The sequence below is a fragment of the Puma concolor genome, chromosome B3, assembly GCF_028749965.1.
Source record: "Puma concolor isolate L17-30 chromosome B3, mPumCon1.1.hap2, whole genome shotgun sequence".
In the NCBI taxonomy this organism is placed as follows: domain Eukaryota; kingdom Metazoa; phylum Chordata; class Mammalia; order Carnivora; family Felidae; genus Puma; species Puma concolor.
Genome location: NC_141672.1, coordinates 149028134 through 149050730, shown reverse-complemented (window position 1 = coordinate 149050730; position 22597 = coordinate 149028134). Strand labels below are relative to the sequence as shown.

The window sequence follows — 22597 nt, the reverse complement described above, 5'->3', positions numbered from 1 at the left end:
CTGACTTTTCTTTTCAGTTGAGCGGGCGGGACTAGTCCCGAGAGTCGTGGGTGTTTAACCCGGGGGACAGCGTGCCCAGGCGTGAGACCATCGGGCAGGACGGCACCCGGGGGGGCTTTGTGAGAACGCGCCGGCTTGTGCCGGAGTGTCACCGCCATCCCACCCCTTCACCCCAAATACCTGGAGCCGAGATGGCTTCTGGCGTCTCGCCAGGAAACAGGTGGAGAAAGGGTACACTCCAGGCAGTTCTGGAATTTCTTTATTAGGGCGAACCCGAGGGTCACTGGTAATTAGCACAACGCAACCGAAAAGAGGAAGCTGCGGCTTAAACAAAGTAAAAGACACCTAAGACTCGGGTCTGGTTACAAGCCTAAAAAAGCACCCAGTCAGTGAGATTTGCTAAGAAATGCCTGTGATCTGGGTGCTCTCTGCGAAGCCCCCGGGCCTGCAGCGCCACACGAAGGGCAGTCTGTTCATGAAAATAGCGACTGCGTGCCTGCCGTAAAGGACAACGTGCTGGGGGCGGGGGGGGGGGGGGGGAGGGGTGGAGGGCAGGGTCACAGCTGCGCCCAGCCCCCACTGCGGGCTCCTCTCTCACCAGCGCTGGGGTGGGTGGCAGTGATTCGGTGCTTTGGGGAAGGGGAGGGGCAGCCACTGAGATAGGAAAGTAACGGCCAGCGTCCCCAGTTAACTGGGGGCCGAAACATTCGTGGTCAGGCCTTCAGGTCGCTCTGGGCCGAGCGAGGCTCACGCCACAGGCTCCCATGGCCGACCCAGCGCCTCGCACATCCAGTGAAAGGAAGTCCCCTCCGCGCCATTAAAGCTCCCGCCAAGAAGAGTACGTCTGGAGAAACCGAATCATCCACACAGACGCACGTGCGTCTTCCTATCCCACACTCTACCTACGTCTACATCTCGTATGGATTTCTTGGATTTGAGGTCTTTATTCATACTCAGTAATTCACGGGAGAATGTACCTACCTGTCTACTTCCCACAGCACTAAGACATATGTCGCATTCACTGGGGGGTGGTGGCCTGAACTTCCCGGAACCCTCTCCTGTGGCCGTGTGGCTTTATGAGAATGTCCTCTTGTGCTATCCTGCCAATATTCCATCTTATTCCTATTATGTTTTTCATAAACCAAGGAAAACAGGGTTTTCTTTAAAAAGTTAGATGTTTTCTCTTATTAATCCTGTATCGTATTTACAGCTGAGGAAAAACCGTTTTAACTCAAGTGTAAAATGATTAACATGGCCAATGATACAGTCCACTGAGAGCTTACAGAAGACGCACACCGGACAGACACGTCATCAATAAAACGGGCCCTCAGGAAAAGTCCTCGGAGAGCAGGCCTAGCGCGTCCCTGCACCCTCCACAGAGATCTGGTTGAGAAAAGGCCGGATCTAGAAATGTACTGTCAGGAAAGAAGCAAACCGCATGTGTGCGTGATGTGGTGCGCGTGACGGACGCGGGCTCCACGCGCAGGAGCTTCAATCCAAATCTCGAACTCGACGACAGATTTCCTCCGTGAAGTCTGAGCACTTGGCATTGCCTCCTAGATCTTTTGTCAAGCTCTGAGAAAAGAAGAACAGCCAAGATAAAATGGATCCACACCCTAAACAAAGCCAGGATGCTTTTCCGGAAAGCCCCCAGGGGGATGTGGGCCCAGCCGATCTGGCTCCCGCTGGAGAGGGAGGCCCCCACCCCGGAGGACCAAGGCCCAGGTTAGCGCTCAGGGCACCCTGAGGAGGACACAACAGGGTCGCGACGAAAGGAGGCAGGGAGGCTTTCCAAAATGTCCCCTCTATCCCTACAGTACATGTGGGAAAACACTTGGTTATGTTGGGGAGGAAACGCTGTCTAGAAAAATGAGCTGACTTGACCCAGATCGTACACTGGCCACGGGACCCGAGGCCTAACTGACTGTGGCTCCCAGGCCATGGCTCTTCTGCCCGGGTGTCTCCGCGTCAGCACTTCCCGACCCTTCCCCGACCTGACACGCGGCTCCCTCTATGGAAAACGCACAGGCAGCGGACACAATGCGGGGGGACGCGTCTGACACGGCCCAAGCACGGACGACCGCCGATACCTTCCCATCCTTAATTGTGGCAAAACACGCAGCCTCGACCCTGGCGGCGTGGTCGGAGAGTCCCATGTGGCGCAGCATCATCACGGCGCTGAGCAGGAGGGCCGTGGGGTTGGCCATGTCCTTGCCCGCGATGTCCGGGGCGGTGCCGTGAACCTGCCCATGGGAATGGAAGCATAGTCAGGGGGGCCCCCGCAGACAGCACTCCCCTGGGGACGCGGGGCCCGGCCAACCTTTCCTCACCGACGAGGGGCATCGCTGAATGGCTACCGTGCCCATTCAGCAGACGCGGGTCTGAGAAGGCAAGTGTCAGAAAAAGAGCCAAAGTAAGGGGGAGAAAGTGCAAACGTAGGGACTAACCATCATGCCCAACTTTCGGGAAGATGCTCTGAGGGAGGACGCCCAATAAATAACACGGACACAAAATAAAGAGGGAAGTGAATGAATAAACCAGGCTCACCTGACAAACCTACACAAAGCATCAGTTTCTTCTGACAACAGGGAAAACCCATCACTTGGAACCTATTTACACAGCCAACCCGCCAGGGGCTCCCGGGCTGTGCGGGTGAGTCCCGCCTCAGGCCTCACCAGGGTCTTACCGACTCGAAGATGGCGACCCCGTTGGCTCCGATGTTGCCACTTGGTGTCACACCAAGACCGCCAATCAATCCCGCGCACAGGTCACTGGGGGCGGAAAAGCATTTTGAGAGTGTTCTGAAAAGTGAAGCTTCTCACCCAGCACCCAGACTTTGGTTTTTAACCACCACCCTCCACCAAAGGGCACGGGGTTCCTCGGAGAAATGGCCAATCCCGGACCACAGTGAGAAGATCCAGGATAAGTCCACGGCATCCTGCTGCACCGGAAAGCAAATGGTGGGCCGTGTCCAGAGGACACAACACAGCTCACAGGGACCCGCACCGGCCAGGATGGGGTGACCCGAGCACCAGTACGATGATGGCTGTGGTGGTCCCCGCCCACGGTGACGTCCATGCGTCCAAACGGAGAAGTACGTACGCAAAGAAACAAGCTTATGCGCACACAACGCCAACCAAAAGGCCCTTTCTCCTGCTTACCCTTTTCCACCAAATCCTCCACTCACATCATGAGCGAGACTCAGGGGGAAACAAACGTGGTATTTTTCAAAGACAGACCACCGCTGCTGTACGTCCAGCCCCTCCTGCAGGAGGGGGGCCCAGTCGTTGGGGCTGGACACTTTGGGGGTCTAAATCGAGGCTTCCCGAAACTTCCAGCTAGTTACTTAAGGTTCTCTGAGCCTCAGCTGCCTTATTTATAAAATGGAGGCAAAATCTATTCTATGGAATTGTCAGGATTAAATGATATAATGGGATAAAAGAACTTAGCAATGACTTTTAGTCAAAAGTTAGTTGTTGTCCCTCTAGGTTTAGCACTTCTGTGAGCAATGTGTTGAAACTCCTAAGGCCCAAGTGAAGGAGCTAGAAACGTAGGAGTGACGGCCAGCTTTGTGGGGGGGGGGGCGGGCAGCAAGGGCAGCCGGGGAACCATAATGTCGGTGTGGTCAAACGTCAGCACCTGGGGGCTGTGGGTGCCGGCACACAGGAAGTCCCTGGACCTTCCGGCAACCTTTCTGTAAGTCTGAAATTGTGTCAAGTGTCACAAAAATTCTGAACAAATTTACCACTCGCTAGGTGGCTATACATCACAACACACTGAAATCACTCAACCAATAAAACATCTCAAAACGGGAAAAGGGACTAATCATTAGGGAACAACAGCCCAGAGCCAATTTGGCAAAGAAACGAATGACCCACCCAATGTGTAATCGCTGACACGGCTGCCTGAATCACGAGGACCCGTATAACACACGCTGTAGTTCATGGCACCTGATCGAAACTCTGTAAGCCACGTTTACTTTAGGACGTTTATAAATAAACGACAGGCGGAAAAGGTGTAGTCAGACTCACCTGAGGATGTCTCCATACAAATTCGGCATAACGAGAACGTCAAACTGGGACGGGTCTTGGACCATCTACGAGGAATGCGTCGGTGTGTTTAGCGATCAAAGCCACAGCCCGCGCACGGGACGCTCCGCAGAAGGCACCATGCAAGGAAGCGGGTGTACTTACGTTCAGACACACCGTATCAAGGTACATCTCGTTAAATTTAATATCTTTACAGTTTTCAGCAACTTCCCTGCATTTTTGCAGAAAAAGCCCATCTGACATCCGCCTGCATTTAATTAAATAAAAACTGTTGAAGGAAAGACTTGCAGAAAGAAAAGGATCAGATCAAAGAAGGTCAACAAACGTTAGTTCCAGAAGCCCAGATGTCCGATTTCAATTATAGTAAAATTGTTTTTCAGGCAGTTAATAAGACACAAACTGAAAATGTCTGGGGATGTTTCCGGAAGCACAAAAGGATACAAATATAAAATAGTTTGGTCATAATAAAGACTATTATTTTTTAATAGTCTTGTCTAGCAAGAATTAAGAAATGTGTATTCATAAAGGGTTAAAATTGCTTTAAAAGACTAACTCATCGGATCACTTAGTTGGTTTTACTATCGTACATGCTCAACACCTCCCCGTCCGCCCTGAGGAAACTGCTTCTGCGCACACCCGCCTGGCCTTAAGTGGAGTGGGGGAGGGGCTCGCCCGTGAGGGGAAGCCGAGGGAAGCCCCCGGCACTCGGTGGTCACCGCAGAAACGCTCCCGGTTCTGCCTGGACATCAGCGCCCCTGCCCTGTGACTCGCAGCCTCGGCGGAACAGCCACAGCGTCTGGGGAGCCCGTCTCCAGCGTCTCTGACAGTTCTCAGGCCCGCCTTATACCCCGGATCCTAAGCTCCTGCCCCCCAGTCTGCTCCATAACCGGGAGAAGGAAGGAGAGCCGGGTCTCCGCTCCCTGCCCACAGCGAGCGGGGCTCTGCCCGGCCCAGGACTCACATGATGTTGGCCTTGTGCACGGCCGTGACGTTGCTGCGGTGATTGTTGCGGGCGTACGCAAAGGCGAACTCGGCGATGCGCCGGCTGGCCTCCTCGGTGATGAGCTTGATACTCTGCACAACCCCATCCACGATCTGAGGGAGAGGGGGTCCTGCCTCACCGGAACGGCCGCACTAGGCCGCTGGCAGCGAGGGGGCACCACCACTGGGGGTGTGCTCACACAGTGCCAGCTGCCACGGCTCGCGTCGCGCACGTGGGGTGTCGCCGGGGCCCATAACATCGACCCCGGCCCTACGAGGTAGGTAGAATAAGGCCCACTGCACGGATGAGGAAAACAGGTGCAGAGATGGCCCCGGGCCCCGCCTGTGAAGCTGAGGATTGTAACCTGAAACAGAGGACACCCCCCGCCCCCCCTCCTGCTGCCAGGCAAGGCGGGGCCAAGGCAACCGCCCTCGCCTCCTGGGGGTCAAGGCGAGCCATCTCTGCCAGGTGTTCTCAACAACTGGGGGTCTGAACAACTGTCCCAAGAGCACAGAGAGCAACCCCAGTAAGAATTTAAGTGTGGAAGGAACATACCACATGCTCAATGCCACTGTATTCTCCTTCTGTGTTCTCTCGGATGGTGACAATGTTTACGTCGGTGTAAGGGGTTTTATAGCCCTCGATGGACACACACGGCCGCACGTTTGCATAAAGGTCAAAGGTCTTACGCAGCAATAAATTCATAGATGGGTGACCAGCTGCTATTGGGGTCTTTAAAGGGCCTGTGATAAAGAAGAGAACCCACATGACAACACGGTACATTCGGGGGTGTTTCTTCTTTTTGTTCTTTTTTTTTTTTAAGAATTCATTTCCAAGTAATCTCCACACGGAACACGGGGCCCGGACCCACAACCCTGAGATCAAGAGTCGCACGCTCCACGAACCGAGCCAGCGGGCACACTTTCTTCCTTCTAAACACAAGTACCTCACGATTACTGGAAATTCCAGTTTTCCTTTGTTTTACTTTTCGGTCGCAGCTCAGCTAGGGTCCTTCCTTTGGGGGAGAAGTAGCCGTGCGGTCGGTCTAACGTGCGTGCCCACGAACAAAGGGGCACTTTCACAACGAGCAAGGGTCACCTGCTAACTCCCCCGGGCTACTCCGGAGAAGGCATCTGTCTCTAGCTTTACCCTCTACTCCGGTGAAGGAGGAAGATCCGCACGGAAGCTTTCAGGAACATCACTGTGCACCCACTGGTGGAGGACCAGGCTCCAGTGTGTGACCCTCGCAACCATCCGGGAGGTGACATCGCCCTTGCTGTCAGTTAAAAGTGAGCAGGAAAACCACAACCAAGAGAAAGAAACTTGCCGGAGCCTCCCGGCGGTCAGTGGCAGACAAGAGATCGCAACTTGGATCTGTCTGGACTGAAAGCCTGGGCCGAACGGGCGTCTGGCACACGCCAGTGTTTTGAACCATGACCTGAAGCGCATGCTAATTAGAATAGCACCGAAAACATGAGAAGTATGCACAAGATAAATCCAGGTGAAGATAAACACATACTTTCATTTGACACTGGCCAGTAACACCTTCGTGTTTTTACTGGGGAGAAATACGTCCCCAGATGAAAACCACGGCATGTCACTGTAAGTTGCTTCGTGTGGTGACAACATAACGTGGAGAAGGCGTCACTATGATGCGCGCCTGAAACCAGTATCGTGTTGTGTCGGCTATACTCCGGCAAAAAAATTTGGAAAAGGAAGTAATAAGTAAATTGCTTCAAAAAGGGTGGCTTCACTTGAACACGGTCAGGCCGTATTTCGCTTACATGCATAAACTTTCAAAAATGTAACCGCTGTAGCAGAAAGCCACAGTCGCCATTGGATCCACTACCTTTCAAGCCCATCTTGTTCTTATCCATGGACTCTTTGGCTTCTGGAGGGATCATCCACTTTCCTCCGGGTCCCTGGATGGCGGTGACATTCCGCTCCTCCCACTGAATGGGCGCCTAGAGGCGGCACAGAGCACAGGAAGCTGCAGAGTGGGACTCACACGACACTGGTTACAAACTGCTTCACCTGCCGGTGCAGCCGGTGGAAACGTACAATAAAGGTCCGGAAAGTTCCTGACACGCGGGAAGAGAGGTCATTCTCCGCGCTGCCCTGTCCGGTCCACACCTGACACCTGCCCACTTATGTGTTTTCACTACTCTTAACGCGGCTAAAATTAGAATATTGCAAGGAGCTGAGAAACATGGTCCACGGAAACACGACACGGTCCCGACACGCGGACGAACCTAGCGGTCCTTGTGCTGAGTGAAGGAAGCCAACAGAAGACGGCATGAGATTCTATTCCTGCGAAATGTCCAGAAGAGGCACATGTAGGGACAGAAAGTAGCCGGGTAGCCGCCTGGGGCTGGCCGTGGGAGGGGAGGGGACGGACGGTGGGGGATGGGCAGTGACTGCCAATGAGCCCAGGGTTTCTTTTGGGTGGTAACGGTGCTCTAAAGTTAGACACGGCCCTGGGCTCGTGTGCGCCTCGCCACTGGCTTGGACCGCACACAGCAAATGGGGGAACCGTGCAGTTCCTTGGGGACTCCGCCACCAGGCGAGCTCCATCTCCTCTGTGGGGGGCGTGCTTCGGGGAGCAGGGTATGGACGGTTCAGACCTGCCCCCGTCCTCCCCCTGCACGTGACGGCACCTGGCAGCTGTAACTGCCCTAACTGAGCATCGTGTCAAATAAAGCCCAACGTCCCCTACCCCCGAACGAAAGCATTTTAAAATATCTACCTGCGCGGAAGGCTGGGCTGCTAGAATAATCACACCTCATGCTAGATGGTGACACCACATCAGAAATTTGTTTTCATCTCTGAAAATCTCCTACACAGTGTTTTGCAAAATCGGTTCTATTCTTCTCGGCGGGAGGGCACATACTGAGGAGACAGGTGACCTGGCAGGGCTCAGGGACCCACGCGCACGGCCGCTCGACACCGGCCTCTTGGCGGACGGCGGAGCCGGCGCACGGGCTTGCCGTCCCCAGCACGAATGCTGCTGACGTCAGTGTTGTGGCGATGGCCACACGCCTTCCCGCGTCGCCAGATGGGACGGTTGATCCCAAGGCCACGGACTCCGGCCGGCTAAGACCAGTTTTCTGCGAGCATTACCAAAGGTCGTTTTCAAGCGCGCTTACCTTGGCAGCATCAAAAATCTTCATAACGGCCGCCGAGATCTCTGGGCCGATGCCATCCCCGGGAATTAAAGTTACCGTCTGAACCTGAGTGGAAGAGATCGCCAGAGAAGACAGGAAGAATCAATTTTTGGCGGTCTGGAAAAGAGTATCCCCGACAAAGAAATCGGAGGCTTTAAAAAAACTGAGGTGATGCTCTACAGAAAACAAAAATAAATCACAGAGTAGACCTCCTAATTCGTATTTTTTTTCCAGACAAGCTACAAAGAGCCCAATTAATTCAAGTCTGTGAAAGCAGAGAGAACAAAAATTTCAACCATGTTCTCTCGCTGAAATTCAGAGAGTTTCTCAGGAAGGCAACCGCTCTCCTCTCCACTGGGATCCTGGAAAGTTAGGTTTCTCACACAGTTTGCTCAGTCTTAAAAACACTTCAGACACATTTCCAGAACACTGCTGGGGTCTGTTTCGGAACTCAGAGAAAATCAGACCTCCGGTCACAAGGGGATCCCCGCTTCTCTGAGCTCCTCTGTGAAGCCGGCTCCTCGAGGACAAATGTCACCTAACTGAGCTCAGCGCAGCTTGTCTGTCACCTGTAAGAACAGCACACGTGCTCATACCGGCAAAGTCTGAGTTAGACGCGGAAGGACACGAGTGTCTATAATGTGACACCAGTGGTTTATTTCAAAGGCTTCAAACAATCAAGCCAGCATTTCAAACACAGAAATAAAAGCGCGTAACGGGAAATGATGACAGGGTTTCAACGAGTTAAGGTAATGTTCAGACCCTCCCTCCCTGTTTGGAGACCCTACATGTCATTAGGTGGGGCCTTTCTCTTGCCTGGGGGTCTGGCCCGGGCGACGGTCCCCGGTCTGTTCCAGGTCTAGTCGTCTGTGCTACCTTGTCTCAAATCACTGATTCGAGTTTCCCTGCTCTTCTGCCCTTCCACTGCAACTCACTGAGCGCGTGGACGGTTTCTCAATTTTTCTGTGTTACTGAAGAAATCTTCTAAAAACTTAGTTCCTCTTCTTGTTTCTTTCAAATATAAACCCCTCCCCACCAGGCTAATATTTTTTACACGTGGACGGCCTGCAAATAAATAATAGCAGAGAGCAACGATCTTCTCACTAGCTTTCAGAAAACGTTTGAAATGCCAGCTTGGCTGTCCGTGAGCCAGGAGTGCAAGCCTCATTCTGTGTCTTTTGCACACGCAGAGCCAAAAGAACCTTCTGGCTTCTTGTTCCTGTTCTCCCAACATGTAATAATAAGTGTCACCAGGCCACCAGAAGAAATCCACGTCTCTTCCACGGACCAGAGAGCGACTGGAGCGAAAAGGTACGAGGACCCAATGAACCCTCACGGAGCAAGACGTGATATGGGAGCACAGGAATTGTGAAGTCCAAATCAGATTCTGTAGCCAGGGGTAAAATAAAACCAAGTAGGAACTCACTGACCCACAGTCTGAGAAGGCTCTAAAAACGCGGTATCAGCCTTTAAAGCGCCGAGTTCTAACGCCGGGGATTCTAAAAGCGGCAGATTTAATGAGAAATAGATGATCCACTAACACGATCCTCTCTGAAGGCCGAGGAGGGGAGCGTGAGCCCACGGGGCTCACAGATGTGTGAGCTGCTCCTCGTTAGTGGGCCATCTACCGTGTTCAGGGAAGCCCACAAAATAAAGATGCAAAGCAGGTTTTGAAGCTTCTCAACAATTTTCTCTCAACTTGCACTAGTTTTGAAAAAAAAACCTGTCTTACAAAAATGAGATTGTGAAATAAAGTAACAGGTTCAAGGGCCATTTCAATTTTTAACAAGACTCCTTTAAGATACTAACGTGACAGGCTTACGAAGCCAGCTGTGATGTAATTCTTTTAAATGTGCAAGTGACCTGATGCATTCGTGCGTGTGAGCCAGTGATTTAAATATCCAGGAGAAGTATGGCAAATTTTCCTTAATTTGAAGTAAACAGAGACAAGAGACTGTATGATAAACATGTCAGAGCACCTTTCTTGAGAAACTTCTAAAAGGAAAAAACGAAAGATGTAATCGTACTCACACCACCAGCGAACCCTCGGGTCACCTGTTTCTGGTTGTGCAGCGCCCCCAGCAGCCGAGAGACCTACGCCAACATCAACAAAGAAACGTCACTCACAGAACTAAACCACTCGGAGCGAGAGGCACAGACCAGGCCATTTCCGAGGGCTGACAATGTTACAAGTTTGCCCGCATATATTCAGGAACTTCTGAGCAGTAGTCTTCTCATGTATTAGCTCAATGTGACAAGCCACCTCAGACCTGAAAACCTAACTGTTCAGTTTACCTTCGCTTTGAAAATTAAGTACTGAATACTTTCAACGTGGATTTGATGCATATGAGTTGTCAAAAAGTGTTCAAGGTGGAATGAGACTATTATATACCTTTTTAACTCAAACACTGGATTTTTCTCAGATGATCTGGAAGGTTTTATGTCAACATTCTCGACTACTGCTTCAAGGTGGGGGTACCACATAATCTATCACTAATTTTAGAGCTGGAGGAGCCCTTAAAAACTCCAGAGCCCAGTCACTCATGACACAGGTGGAGACATTGGTGTCTAAAGGGTCAGGATTTGCCTAAGGCCACAGAGTGACCAGAGACCAGAATTCAGGTCTCCTGACTCCCAGTCCAGTGCTCCTTTAGTTACACATTATGCCTGTTCTTCTCCCGTGAATATTCAGTATTTACTCTTTACAATAACAAAAAAATCTAACAAAGTTGACTTGATACTTGGGTCATACAGAATGAAGACTTTAAATTTTTTTTTTTTTTCAATGTTTATTTATTTTTGGGACAGAGAGAGACAGAGCATGAACGGGGGAGGGGCACAGAGAGAGGGAGACACAGAATCGGAAACAGGCTCCAGGCTCTGAGCCATCAGCCCAGAGCCTGATGCGGGGCTCGAACTCACGGACCGCGAGATTGTGACCTGGCTGAAGTCGGACGCTTAACCGACTGCGCCACCCAGGCGCCCCCAGAATGAAGACTTTAAATAAGTTACTTATTTTTTCTCACAACACAGGTAACATGGTCATTACTGTTAACTGCCGGGAAAGGGACACAAAAAAAAGAAAAGTCACCTACCAACCCCACTAGCCCAAGATGGTACCACTGGCGTACTGTTTTCCACGTAACACTCTTAGACACCAGAAACAGAAACTTTCAAAGGTGATTTTGGACTTTAATAACTCAGTCACTGAACACTGGGACAAAGTCCTACTACGTTAGCATAATCAGAATACCATCAAAGAAATTGAGTACATCAACCAAAGCTGCCAAAAGCCGTTAGAAGTTTTCAAGGTAACTTTTTTTCACGCTGGATACATAAGTGAAGACACAGCTGTTAACGTCCTGTCTTAGTGTTTCCTTTTGGGGTCACTTCCCAGGAGGCCCGAACCTTTGCTGTGATACTGGCATCTACTAACGAGATGCCACCAACAGCCAAGAAGGCATGAATGTGCGGCATTCTCCCACCTGGCGCCCACGGTCATCTGCCCGCACCGAAAATACAAGATGGGGCCAGATCCCAAGAGCACTCGATGCCAAACCACCGGCAAAAATGTTAATCCTGGAACACGATTCACCCGCGGACAGATGGCTGCTGGAAGACAGATCTGCCCGCGTGCTTCCCCTCCCCACCCCTCCCCACCCCAGAAAGAGGGGAAGGACATCCATCCGGAACAGGCCCCCGTCTCCATGACCAAGACCCAGCTGCAGATGTGAATCCACAAGCACCTTGGGATCCCCAGGGCCCAGGGCAGCTGGGGGCTCACAGTAGGTGCTCAATGAATATTTTTGGGAAAAAGAAAAGCCTGCTTCAATCACCTCTCTGTCGGCCAAGTTCTCACCCCGCAAACGCCTCTAATACTTGCAACCAGTCGGGTCGGCGTCTGTCATCTGTCCTATGTGATCTTCGAATAAGGCAGGATTCGTCCAAGTCATTAAAATGACCCAGAACTCTAAGCAGGATTTTTTCGAGCACAGGCTGGCTTGTACTTTACAATCTATTTGCATATATGTTAGTTTCTACAGAACCTGGAGAGAGAGGTGTCAGTGGCCCTTTGCAGATAAGGAGCCTGAGGCCGGGACCTCCGGTCCTTCTCCTGTCACAGCCCCTCACCTCCTGTCACCTTCCTGCCCAACTCAGACATACAAATACAGTGCGGGGCGCATGGCTGGTACTCTCTCAGTAAGTGTCTGCTGCAGGGAACTGGCTTGTTGGAATCATAGCATGTTAGAACCAGAAAGGTCTTTAGAAACCTAGTATTTTCTCAAAATCGAGGCTTTTTTAGGAAAAAAAAAACAATTTAAGTTGAAATCACTTTTTTCAAATAAAACCTTGAATGGAACCCCAATAAAGGAACTGCTCTGATTGAAGCCGCCCTAGCTCAGCGTCTCCCACATCCCAGGGCATCGGTCCAACCCCCAAGGGGAGAACCGGGCCGCACAGAGGTCAAAGGCCTCACAGCCAGTCGACGTCAGAGGGGAACATCTTCTATCACGCTGGGCCCCACACTCTGGGCAAAGCGCACTTACCCGCACATCCCTCACCAGGTGGGCTGCTCAGTCTACCGTCTGAAGGCGTGGTGAACCCACCAAACAGGAATCAGGTGGTAAGTGGGGCGACAGGGGCACGAAAGCCACTCCGCCTTCTGCAGCAAGTGTGGTCTAACAGTCACCGTCACACACAAGCCCAGGTCTGAAGAGGCTAACCAAGCAGAACCGCCGTCTGCTTGCGAGGGCGAGCTGAAAGCTTCAAATCTGTGTGCCGCTGCTTTCACGCCATTTAACCTCCACAACTCGGGGAGCAAGCATAGGTGTTTCACAGATGGGTGCACACACGACCAGGGGCGTTAAGTCATCTGCTCAAGGTCATACAGCCAATCAGCGGCACGGCCCGAATTCGAACCTAAGACTCTGGTGTAGGCGGCGGGGAACGAGGCAGCGAGGCCCCTGGGGCCGCCCGCAGCTCCGACACCGACTCCGGCGTGACCTTGAGCGGCAGCATCCGCAGACGCAGGCTGGCTCCTCCGGGGAACCGGGGAACTGCGGGGAGCCCCTGAAGCCCCTCCCGGTTCCGGCTCCGGCTCCGGCCCCGGCCCCGGCCCCGGCCCCGAGCTGCCAAGGGCACCACAGCTCTCGAGGTCGCGGCTTTCTCCCCAACATCAGCGGCGGGGGGCTCGGACGGGGAGTCCCGCGTGCAGGGGCCCCGCGCCCTCCGAAGGGAGCACCGCGTGCTCCCGCGAGCCCCGCGCCCACACCCCGGCCCCGCCGGCCGCGCTCGAGCCTCCCCGGGCTCGATGCCAGGCCCAGCCCGGCCCCGGCGCGGCGCTCGCGGGGGCACCCGGGCCCCGCCGTGACCTTGGCCGGCCCCGCCTCAGGTGCGACCGTCCGGGCGCAAGGCTGCCCGCACCGTCCGCGGCCCCGGCGCCCGCACCGTTCCCGCCCGGCCCGCCGCCCGCCGCCGCACACCGGCCCGCCCGGCGCTCACCTTGGAGATCCACGCGGGACCAGCCATCGCGACCCTCCTCGCGCCGCGACGACAGCAGCGGCAGCAGTGCGCAACCGCGCAATACGGCCCGGGGCCCCGCCCCCGAGTGACCACGCCCCCCCGGTCCCCGTCCCGCCCCCTGCCGGCTGCGCTGGCCAATCGCCTGGCTGACCTCGCGGTGACGCGCGGAGGCGCGACCCGGAAGCCACCCAGCGCGTGTCTCCAGGAAGGCCCCACCCTCTCCTCGCGGCTGCCGGCGTCGGAATCCGTTGGAGCTCTGAGCCTCCGACTGCCGGCGTCCAGGTCTGGGTGGGCGGTGGGCTCCCTGCTGCGGGCGCCCGCGCCTCCCCGAGACTCGCAGGCTCAGGCTACGGCTTCTCTCGCGGAGTTTGCAGTCTCGTGCAGGTAGATGGGACGGCTCACTCGTTCCACAAATGCTTATTGTGTGCCGGCTTCATCGACGGGTAACCCACGGACCCGGGGGTCCGATGGTCTGTAGTGAGCGCAGACCGCTGCACGGCCGCCGCCGCCGCGGTCCTGTCCAACGCGCGGGTGTTGCGGGCCTGCGCTCAGCCCGCCCGCGCGCTCCGGGCCTCGCGGGGACGCGCCGGGAAGCGGCGGCGCCAAGGAGGTCCGCGAGGCGAACCCGGGGACCCGGCTCCAGCCCATCATGCCGGAACCGGCCCCTCTTGGCCGCCCTCGCCTCACTTTGCGGGGGGGCCGCGGCCGGGGTGACTTACACGAGACCTCCCCTCCCTGCCCTGCCAGGGCTCAGTCCGGAGGGGAGCCGCCCCCGCGCCCAGAGAGGTGATGAATCGGGGTGGGGGGGCGGGAATGACGCCAAAGGCCTCGGGGATAAAGTAATCTGCAGCTACGTCTGTGGCCTGGTCAGGGCAGAGGGATTTCGCCAACCTCCCGCCGGCCCTTCCTGTCCTCTGACCTGGCAGTCCTGCCCTGAAGAGTTCACAGACCCTCGCCTCCGTCCCCACCCTGCCCTGCCCCCCCCTCAGGTGCGACCTGACCACCCTTCCTCCCCACGGCCCGCCCTCAAGCACAGCTGCATCCAGGGACCAGCCTGGCTCCCCGGCCCCACGCTCCCCCTCGCAGTCCCCTCTCACCGCTATTTTCAGCCATAGTGTCCCGCCACTCCTTCCAGCCCCACTGTCCTGGAGCACCAGCCAAGTAGGACTGCTGGCCAGCCCCCAAATGCTTCCCATGGTTTACTTGCCCCATGCTCATGTCATTCTGACTGTCCGACTGCCCTTTTGCCCCCATTTCCACCTGCTGAAATTCCAGCCACTTGTTAAGACAGCTCGGATGTTGGTTCCTTTGGGAAGCACCCACTACCTGCCCACCTATCCCTCTCCCTACTCAGGACCCCCACCCCCCACCCCACCTCCCCGCTCCTGGGGACCTCATGGCATTCTCTCCTGCTACGTGTCTTTGAGAAGATCTTCCTCAAGCCCAGAGAGGATCTGTCATGGCTTTGCTTCCAGAACAGAAAACAGCACATCCAGCTGCTCAGTGACTTTGAGACAAAGATTGGAGGACTTTCTCCAATCCATATCCAATCTTCACGTCAACCCCATGAGGAAACCGAGGCACAGCGAGTAGCAGTGATGGTGGCATTACACTGGGACGCCTGATTACTGAGACAGTTCTCCTAACTGCTAGGTTTCTGTGAGGGGCCATGCAGTTCAACAACGGCTTCCCAAGAGAAGTCCCATCAAGTGCTGGATGAGGACGAGTAATGAATACGCCCAGGCCTACCCTCCAAGTCTAGTGAGGGAGAAACACAGAAATTCAGTGACAGGTGCTTGAAGGAGTTTGGACAGGGTGGGGCTGGCTGGGGAAGATCCCGTCTTGGAGATGGTGTTTAAAGCAGTCCTTGAGGAGGTAAGATGTCAGCAGCCTGAGATGGGGTCCGAACGGACCGGTGCCAGCAAAGACTTGGAGGCAGGAAAGCGTTGAATCCTCACAAGCTTAGGTTCTCAGACTGAAACAGCCCTCAGAGGTCGCCCGGTGCAGCCCCCATGGCAAGGTGCTCCCTGCTTCCCGAGCAGCTGGAGAGACGTCATCTGGGAGCCCCTCCCTCGATGGGCCACAGGTTCCAGAACTGCTCATAGACGTTCTGGCATTCCTCCAACATGCAGGCCAGTGTCCCCTGGACAAGCGCCTTTGTCCTGTGCTGGCATTTGGGAGCGCCCAGATGTGCCATCAGCAAGGGGTGTTGGGACCAAGGTATGCTTGCCACTCAGGAGAAGGATCTGGAAGGTGTGTCCTTGTTTGTGACTACAGCACTACCCCGTCCAGGGGTGCTGTACTCTACAAAATGGTTTTAATCAAGGTGGTAGCCTTTAAATTAATAAATCAGCAAAATACATTATGTTTATTCACATGCTAAATGCTTCTTTTTGCTTTTTTACAAAAGGAACACAAATTTTTTTAGTAGAGTTTCCCTAATTTATTTTCCTAAATATTAGAACTTTAGTAAATAAATGGGCAAGGAGCCCGAACAATCCTTTCACAGCCAAAGAAACCAAGAAACTTTTAACCAACCTTAACCATAATCAAGTACATGCAAAATTTTTAAAAGTTAGAAACGTCTTTGGCCCTTTTATTAGAAAGTATGGATAAAATGCTCATGTCCTCTACGGTCTGATTGGTGGTGGAATGGCTACACTCTGAGTTCTGGCTGGCTCCCAAATACTGTACCACCACCACCTTTCTGGAAACAGTTCAGTGTGTCTCAAGACTTCTGTGTCTTTACTCTTTCACCTCGTACGTAAATCCGTTCCTGAGAATCAGTCCCTCGAAAAACCCCACAAAGATCCATCGGCACAAAGATACTCATTATAGGGTTGTCTATAATATCATTAATTGAAAGAAAAGCAGTCTGAATGATTAACGAGGGAATGGTTGTGATTTAGGGTAAAGAATCAAATGGAGCGCTGCACCGCCCTCAAAGGTGACCATTGGGAAGACTCTTTGGCATCTTGGTAATTCTTTACAGTTCAATAGTCAGAAAAAATACATCAAAACTTAACGTGTCTTCTGTGCTTGTCACCTCTTTCTACGTGTGAGCGATGACGAGTGGGAACCAGCTCCCTCACTCAGCCTTCCTCTCCGTGAAATGCAGCTCCAGTCTCCCAGGTGCCCAGGTCAGAAGACCTGAGGGTCAGCTCTGTTTTTTGAGGTTGAGCTACAGGCAGACACTCCCCGCCTTCCCAGGTCTAAGCCAGAGTCCTCTCTGGGCAGAACCAGGGCAATAGCGCGCACGCTGGTCTCCCTGCCTCCCCCCTGCCCCTCACTGTCTGCGTCCTGCCTTAGGGGTCCTGTTAAAGCAGGAGACAAATACACCGTCCTCTGCTCAGAACAGCCAGCGACACCTGTCCCTTGGAGTAAAAGCCAGCGCTCCGACCATGGTGCCTCAGGCCCTAAGTAGTCTGCTCTTGCTTCCCGCCCCCCATGGCCCAGATGGGGGGTTTTCCCCCCGACAGGCAACTCTCTGCAGCACCAGCTGGGTGTCCTACCGCTTAACTCGATTCTGACGCCATCTTTCCGGAGCTGTCACATGCCGAGGACCAAGGGCTCAGTCCTGTAAGACTGTCCCCATGACAGCACTGGGTGCAGGTAGTCCCTCCTGCCTCTGACAGTCAGCTGCCAACACGACCTGCCCACATTCCCCTCCTTGGGTCCGGTTCATTTGCCAGAGTGGCCCCCCAAGCTCAGGGAAACTCTTTTCACCAGTGTATTAAGGGGTGCGCCGAAGGGTGCAGGTGAACAGCCAGGTGCAGAGATACAGAGGGTGGGGTCTGGGAGGGTCCCGGGCACAGGAGCTTCCGTCCCTGTGGACTTGGGGTGTGTCACCACCACCCACCCCCCCCCCCGGCGCATGGGCGTGTTCACCAACCCGGAAGCTCCCCAAACCTCACGCGTGTGCGACTCTTATGGAGGTTTCATCATGTAGGCATGATCAATGACTAACTCTGCTTCCAGCCTCTCTCTTCTCAAGAGGATGGGCAGGGGGTGGAAACTCGAAACTTCTGATCATGGCTGGACTTTTCTTTTGACCAGACCCCTCCAGGAGCCCACCCGGGGTCACCTCATTAGAACAAAGGACGCTCCTATCCCTCACGAAGTTGCAAAGGTTTCGGGGGCCCTGTGTCAGGAAAGCGGGGGCTGGGAAACTACAGGCCACGGGTGAGCTCTGGCCCACGGCCTCCTCTAAGCTAAGGAGTTACGGAATTGCTTTCACACTTACACTTTTAAAAGTGTATAAAATCAACAAGTTCATAAAAATCGGTAACACTTTGTGAGACTTCAATTATATAAATTGGAGTCGCAGTGTCGCTAAGTAATGTCTTGCTGGAACACCGCCAAGCCCATGTGTTTGGTGGCCGCATCCACAGTAGAGGGGAGTAGATGTACCAGAGGCCGTGGCTGTGGGGCCAGCAAAGCCTGAACTCTTTCCCATCCGGCCCAAACAGAAAAGGCTCACTGAACCATACAGTAATGATGCTCAGATATTTTGGTCTCAAGACTATTCTTTTTTTTTTTTTTTTTTCAACATTTATTTATTTTTTGGGACAGAGAGAGACAGAGCATGAATGGGGGAGGGGCAGAGAGAGAGGGAGACACAGAATCGGAAGCAGGCTCCAGGCTCTGAGCCATCAGCCCAGAGCCCGACGCGGGGCTCGAACTCACGGACCGTGAGATCGTGACCTGGCTGAAGTCGGACGCTTAACCGACTGCGCCACCCAGGCGCCCCTCAAGACTATTCTTAAAATTTGAGGACCCAAACTTTGGTAATACAGATTATTAAATATTTATCGTATTAGAAGTTAAAGCTGCACATGACCCCCAATAGCTATTTTAAAAATATGTTTTAAACAATTATAACAATAAACCCGCTATGTGCTAGCTTAGTGCACATGTTTCTATGGAAAATAATATTTTTAAAGACGTAAACATTTAGTGAGAAGAGTGGCGTTGTTTCACATGTTTGCAAATGTCTTTAAAGCCTGGCTTAATTTAGCGGAAGGCAGCTGGATTCTCGTGTCTGCTGCTTCGTTCAGCCTGCCGCAGCACCGTGCATGAAACTTCTGGAGAATTCCGCTGTGCACTTGTGAGAAGATGAGAGTGAAAACAGCGAACGATGTTTTACATTGTGGAAATAATAATGCTGACCTCACAGACCTTCTGTAAAGATCCCGGGGACCGTGCTTGGAGGGCAGCTCCCTGGAGGCGGGCAGACTTTCCCCAGAAGCCCACACTCCAGAGGCTCGTCCTCCGATGCCTCCGCGGTGTGAAGCCATCCCAGCAGTGGAGGATCCGCTCATTAGCAAAACGGATGGGCAAAGCGCCTGGCCTGGCTCAGACAGCGGTCCCCCAAGTGTGTTAGGTGCCGCCCACGGGCCTCTCCTCTCCCACGGACAGAGCACGAGACTCCATGGGCTCTGGTCTTAAAGGACCACGTGGCCTCGGGGTTAGGCTGCTGAGCGAGGGCGCAGTGACCTGATCCCGAGTCGAAGGTTGTGTGGATCCTGATCCTTGAATACGTTGCTTCTGCTTTGGACTGAGTCGGCGCCTGTTATGACACCTAAAAGGACAGGTATGGAGTCCACTGTGCTCACCGAGCAGGTTACGTAGCCGCTGAGGACCTCCTTGCTAATAGGTGACGGTCCACGGCGCAGAATTCAGCCTGAGACTCCTTGCGTCGCCTCAGCCACCCCGCTCCAACAGCAAAGCTCCGCTCATCTGCCGCTCGCCACCGGAGCTGACTCAGATCCACGGCAAAACTGAGTCCGGTGGTGAGTGCCCTGCCCTGGTCATTTCCTGACAGACACACCACCGTGATCCCAGAGCGATGGGGATACAGTGCTACAGGTGGGGGCTCTGGCTGGAGCAGGCTGTGCCGAGGGGTGGGTACGGGTAGGGAAGGAGGGGGTCACGGATGTCCCCGAGGATTTTAAAGGCACCTGAAAGGACAGTTGGCAGGAAGTCACCATCAGGTCGGTCCTGTTCTCAAGCACCTGGGAGCCTCCCACATCCAGAATGTGTTCTGGCAGAGGGTCCGGAACAGGCCCACAGGGGCCATTCGGGGAGAAGGTGGGCTCACCTCATTTGCCCTGCACTAAACGGCTTGGTCTCTTGATCCTCCAGCAGGAAAACCTTCTCCACGTCAGAACACTTGGGGAGTTACTTGATTCAACGTGTGAACAGGCCCAGGAAATGCAGGCTTTTAAAGAATGTTGATTCGCTATTTACCAAGACCATCGTGTCCTAGACCCTGGGGATAGAGCCAGATAAGATGTGCTGCAGCCGTCCCGAACGCTAGTGTTGGAGAGGAAACAACACCTGCCCCCTCCAAAAGACACAGCCCCAGGCTGTGTATGCATCCGTCCCAAAGTAGCAAGATCTATGTGCGAAATGCTGGAGATACGGGGAAATGAGGAGACAAACTGTCCAGTGCTAGGACTGAGTTAGGTTAAATAGGCGGTTGCAGGGGTGTGTGTATGAGATTGAGGTGGACCCAGTAACCGCTCCCAGAATATAAATTGCAGCTTGGGAGAGGCCAAGATGACCAGTGCTCTGTGCACAGAGATAGGACTTCCGGGAGGAATGAGGTTTGAATGGCCACTAAGATAGAGAAGCCGAGATAGTGGTAGCACGTTCCAGGAGGGGCCCTGAGGCGGGACAGCAAAGGCCGGGTCTGCGGGAGGCGTCTTCACCGTAGAAGACATCCCGCCCAGGCCTCGGCCCGGGACAGCGTCTCCGTCCCCGTCATAGAGGTCCCCTCAGTCTCCAAGTCGTAGAAGACTACTTGCAGACCAAGGACATTTCATCACAAAGAATGGAGGAAGGACAGGGAAGAGGGATAGAGATTCGTGTTTCGTTGTGTAAGTTCACTCCTTGGGTTTTGATCCGTCGCGTTTTCCGTCCAACTTTTAAACTTTATGGAAGGAGTCAGAAATGGAAAAAGCCAACGTTTAATGAGTGCTTGCAAAGTGCCGGGCGCCCCCATGGGACCCTCAGCTCCCTCTCGGCATACCTTCTCGGGGCGTGTCATTTATAAGACGGCAGCTGACTAGGAGTCGAGCTCCCGGAAGCAGTGGTAACCCCGTGTTCCCATCATCGTGTAATCAAGACTTAAATCCACCTGTTACCAACTGAGCAGCTCTTCTCTGAGACTATTGCTTCATCTGTGAAATGGGCAATAAGGCCAACTCTACAGACTTAAGAGGCGTGGATAAAATGTTTTGTGTTGCCCCTTCCTTGCTGGGTGGCTCCAGGCAGGTCACTCTGCCTCTCTGAGCCCAGGCTTTCTCAACTGTAACATGGGACTGTAACTTGCCCTCCTCACGGCACTGCTGTAATAGTTTAGGACAGAGGGCCTCCTCCACTATTGCCACTGCAATAGTGATCACGGAGGTTTTAAGGGAACTTTCACGGGGTTGTGAAGACAGAATCACAGAACTGAAAACCTAGTCTTCTTCACAGAGGTTCTGGCTTCTCTGCATGGAGCGCATGTCACACAAATACGCAAGCGTGTTAGACAATGTACCCGGGCAGGATCTGAACACTGAATTCCGGCCTGCTCATGGGCAGCGTGGCGTCGAAGATGACGAGAAGGAAACGTGTAACAGCGACTGTGTGGTCTAAGGGGGCTCCCGTCTCCCCAGCTCTCTCACACGGGAGAAAAGGGAGGTGCAGAGAGACTCTTACAAAGGTGTCTCTGCTCTAAAATTCCACAGTCTCTGAATTACTGGTCACATAGCCTGCCTTCTTTCCCACGGCTGAGACCCCATCGCACGTCTTCTGGATTGCTTCCTGCCCTTCTGATCGCCTCTCGTGACTCTTTGGATTTGAACAGGGTGGCTTGTCTGTTTAGCTGATAGCTGCTGTTCTCACCTGAAGGTGGCAAAATGTTAGGTAAACCCCAAAGAGGAACCTCAGGTAAAAGGAACATGTAGAAACACCTGGGAAATCTGCCAAACTTGGAGCCTCTAACCTCCAGCGATGATTCTCAAAGTGTGGTCGGGGCCAGCAGCACCAGCAACACCTGGGATCTTGTTAGACCCCCACATTCTGGGCCTTCCAGACATACTAAATCAGAAACTCTGGGGGTGGAGCCTCCCACGTGCTTAAAGAAAGGAACCATCTATTTTTAAAGCATAACATGCTGAGTTCATGGAAGTCCAGGTGTGGAACAGCAGGCTGAGTCAGCACCTGAGTCCAGCCCAGTCCCGCTGCTTCCCAGCTGTAGGACCTGGAGTGTTACTGATCCTCTCTCAGCCTGTTTCCCCACCTATAAAATGCAGATAATGCCAGTAGGATCAACGGTCCTGGGGTTGGAAATAACACATGTATGGGTGGGATTCCTGGAAGGACTTAGCAGTGGCTCTGTTTGCTGTGGTCTTTGGCATTTGCTTAGAAGTCCCCGGTGAGGCGCCTGGGTGGCTCAGTCGGTGTAGGAACCCTCTTGATTTCGGCTCAGGCCATGATCCCAGGATTGTGGGATGGAGCCCAGTGACCATCTGCACTGAGCCTGGAGTCAGCTTGGGATTCTCTCTCCCTCTGTCCCCCTCTCCTGCTCGCGCACACGCTCTCTCTCTAAAACAAATAAAGATTTTAAAAGTTCCTGCCCTTTGTCACACTTCACTGGACACGGTAAGTCCCGTAAATCCTCCTCGGTCTCGTGTGCAGCCAAAGATGCAAAGAAAGGCTAGTGAATCCTGTCCCGCTAAGGAACCCAGAGGGCCCGAGATGCACACACCCCTCCCCCCCGCGCAGCGGCCAGAGGTCCGCTCACCTGCAAAGAAAGGCCAACTCACTGACCCATCCTTTGCAGCGGAGGGCCGGCCCGCCGAGCCAGGAGTCCTGGCCCCGCCCAGCCG

General features: G+C 53.8%; 1 protein-coding gene and 1 long non-coding RNA gene across 4 annotated transcripts; one reads left to right on the top strand and one right to left on the bottom strand.

The window, feature by feature from the left end:
- Positions 1 to 232: 232 nt before the first annotated feature.
- On the bottom strand, positions 233 to 13798 carry IDH3A (isocitrate dehydrogenase (NAD(+)) 3 catalytic subunit alpha). 3 transcript variants are annotated; one of them, XM_025919601.2, is made up of 11 exons: positions 13698 to 13798; positions 10227 to 10289; positions 8178 to 8261; positions 6881 to 6995; positions 5587 to 5774; positions 5011 to 5144; positions 4194 to 4296; positions 4032 to 4096; positions 2687 to 2771; positions 2091 to 2243; positions 233 to 1575 (listed from the first exon to the last, which is right to left on the bottom strand). In XM_025919601.2, the coding sequence occupies exons 1-11, from the start codon at positions 13722 to 13724 to the stop codon at positions 1492 to 1494; spliced, it is 1101 nt and encodes a 366-aa protein (XP_025775386.1). In that variant the 5' UTR covers positions 13725 to 13798; the 3' UTR covers positions 233 to 1491. The 3 variants fall into 3 exon arrangements, with proteins under 3 accessions (XP_025775386.1, XP_086567910.1, XP_086567911.1); XM_086711784.1 differs by having other exon boundaries at positions 10251 to 10289; XM_086711785.1 differs by lacking the exons at positions 10227 to 10289; positions 13698 to 13798 and adding an exon at positions 8663 to 8764.
- Positions 13799 to 13907: 109 nt separating this feature from the next.
- On the top strand, positions 13908 to 16102 carry LOC147580522 (uncharacterized). The gene is made up of 2 exons (XR_015253023.1): positions 13908 to 14102; positions 15199 to 16102. It is a non-coding gene; the product is annotated as an uncharacterized LOC147580522 (long non-coding RNA).
- Positions 16103 to 22597: the final 6495 nt, after the last annotated feature.

Coding starts and splice junctions, on each gene's coding strand:
- IDH3A (XM_025919601.2), bottom strand. CDS start 13,724: ATGGCTGGTCCCGCGTGGATCTCCAAG. Junction 10,290..13,697: donor GTCCCGCGTGGATCTCCAAG/GTGAGCGCCGGG, acceptor ATGTTGGCGTAG/GTCTCTCGGCTGCTGGGGGC. Junction 4,097..4,193: donor TTGATACGGTGTGTCTGAAC/GTAAGTACACCC, acceptor CATTCCTCGTAG/ATGGTCCAAGACCCGTCCCA.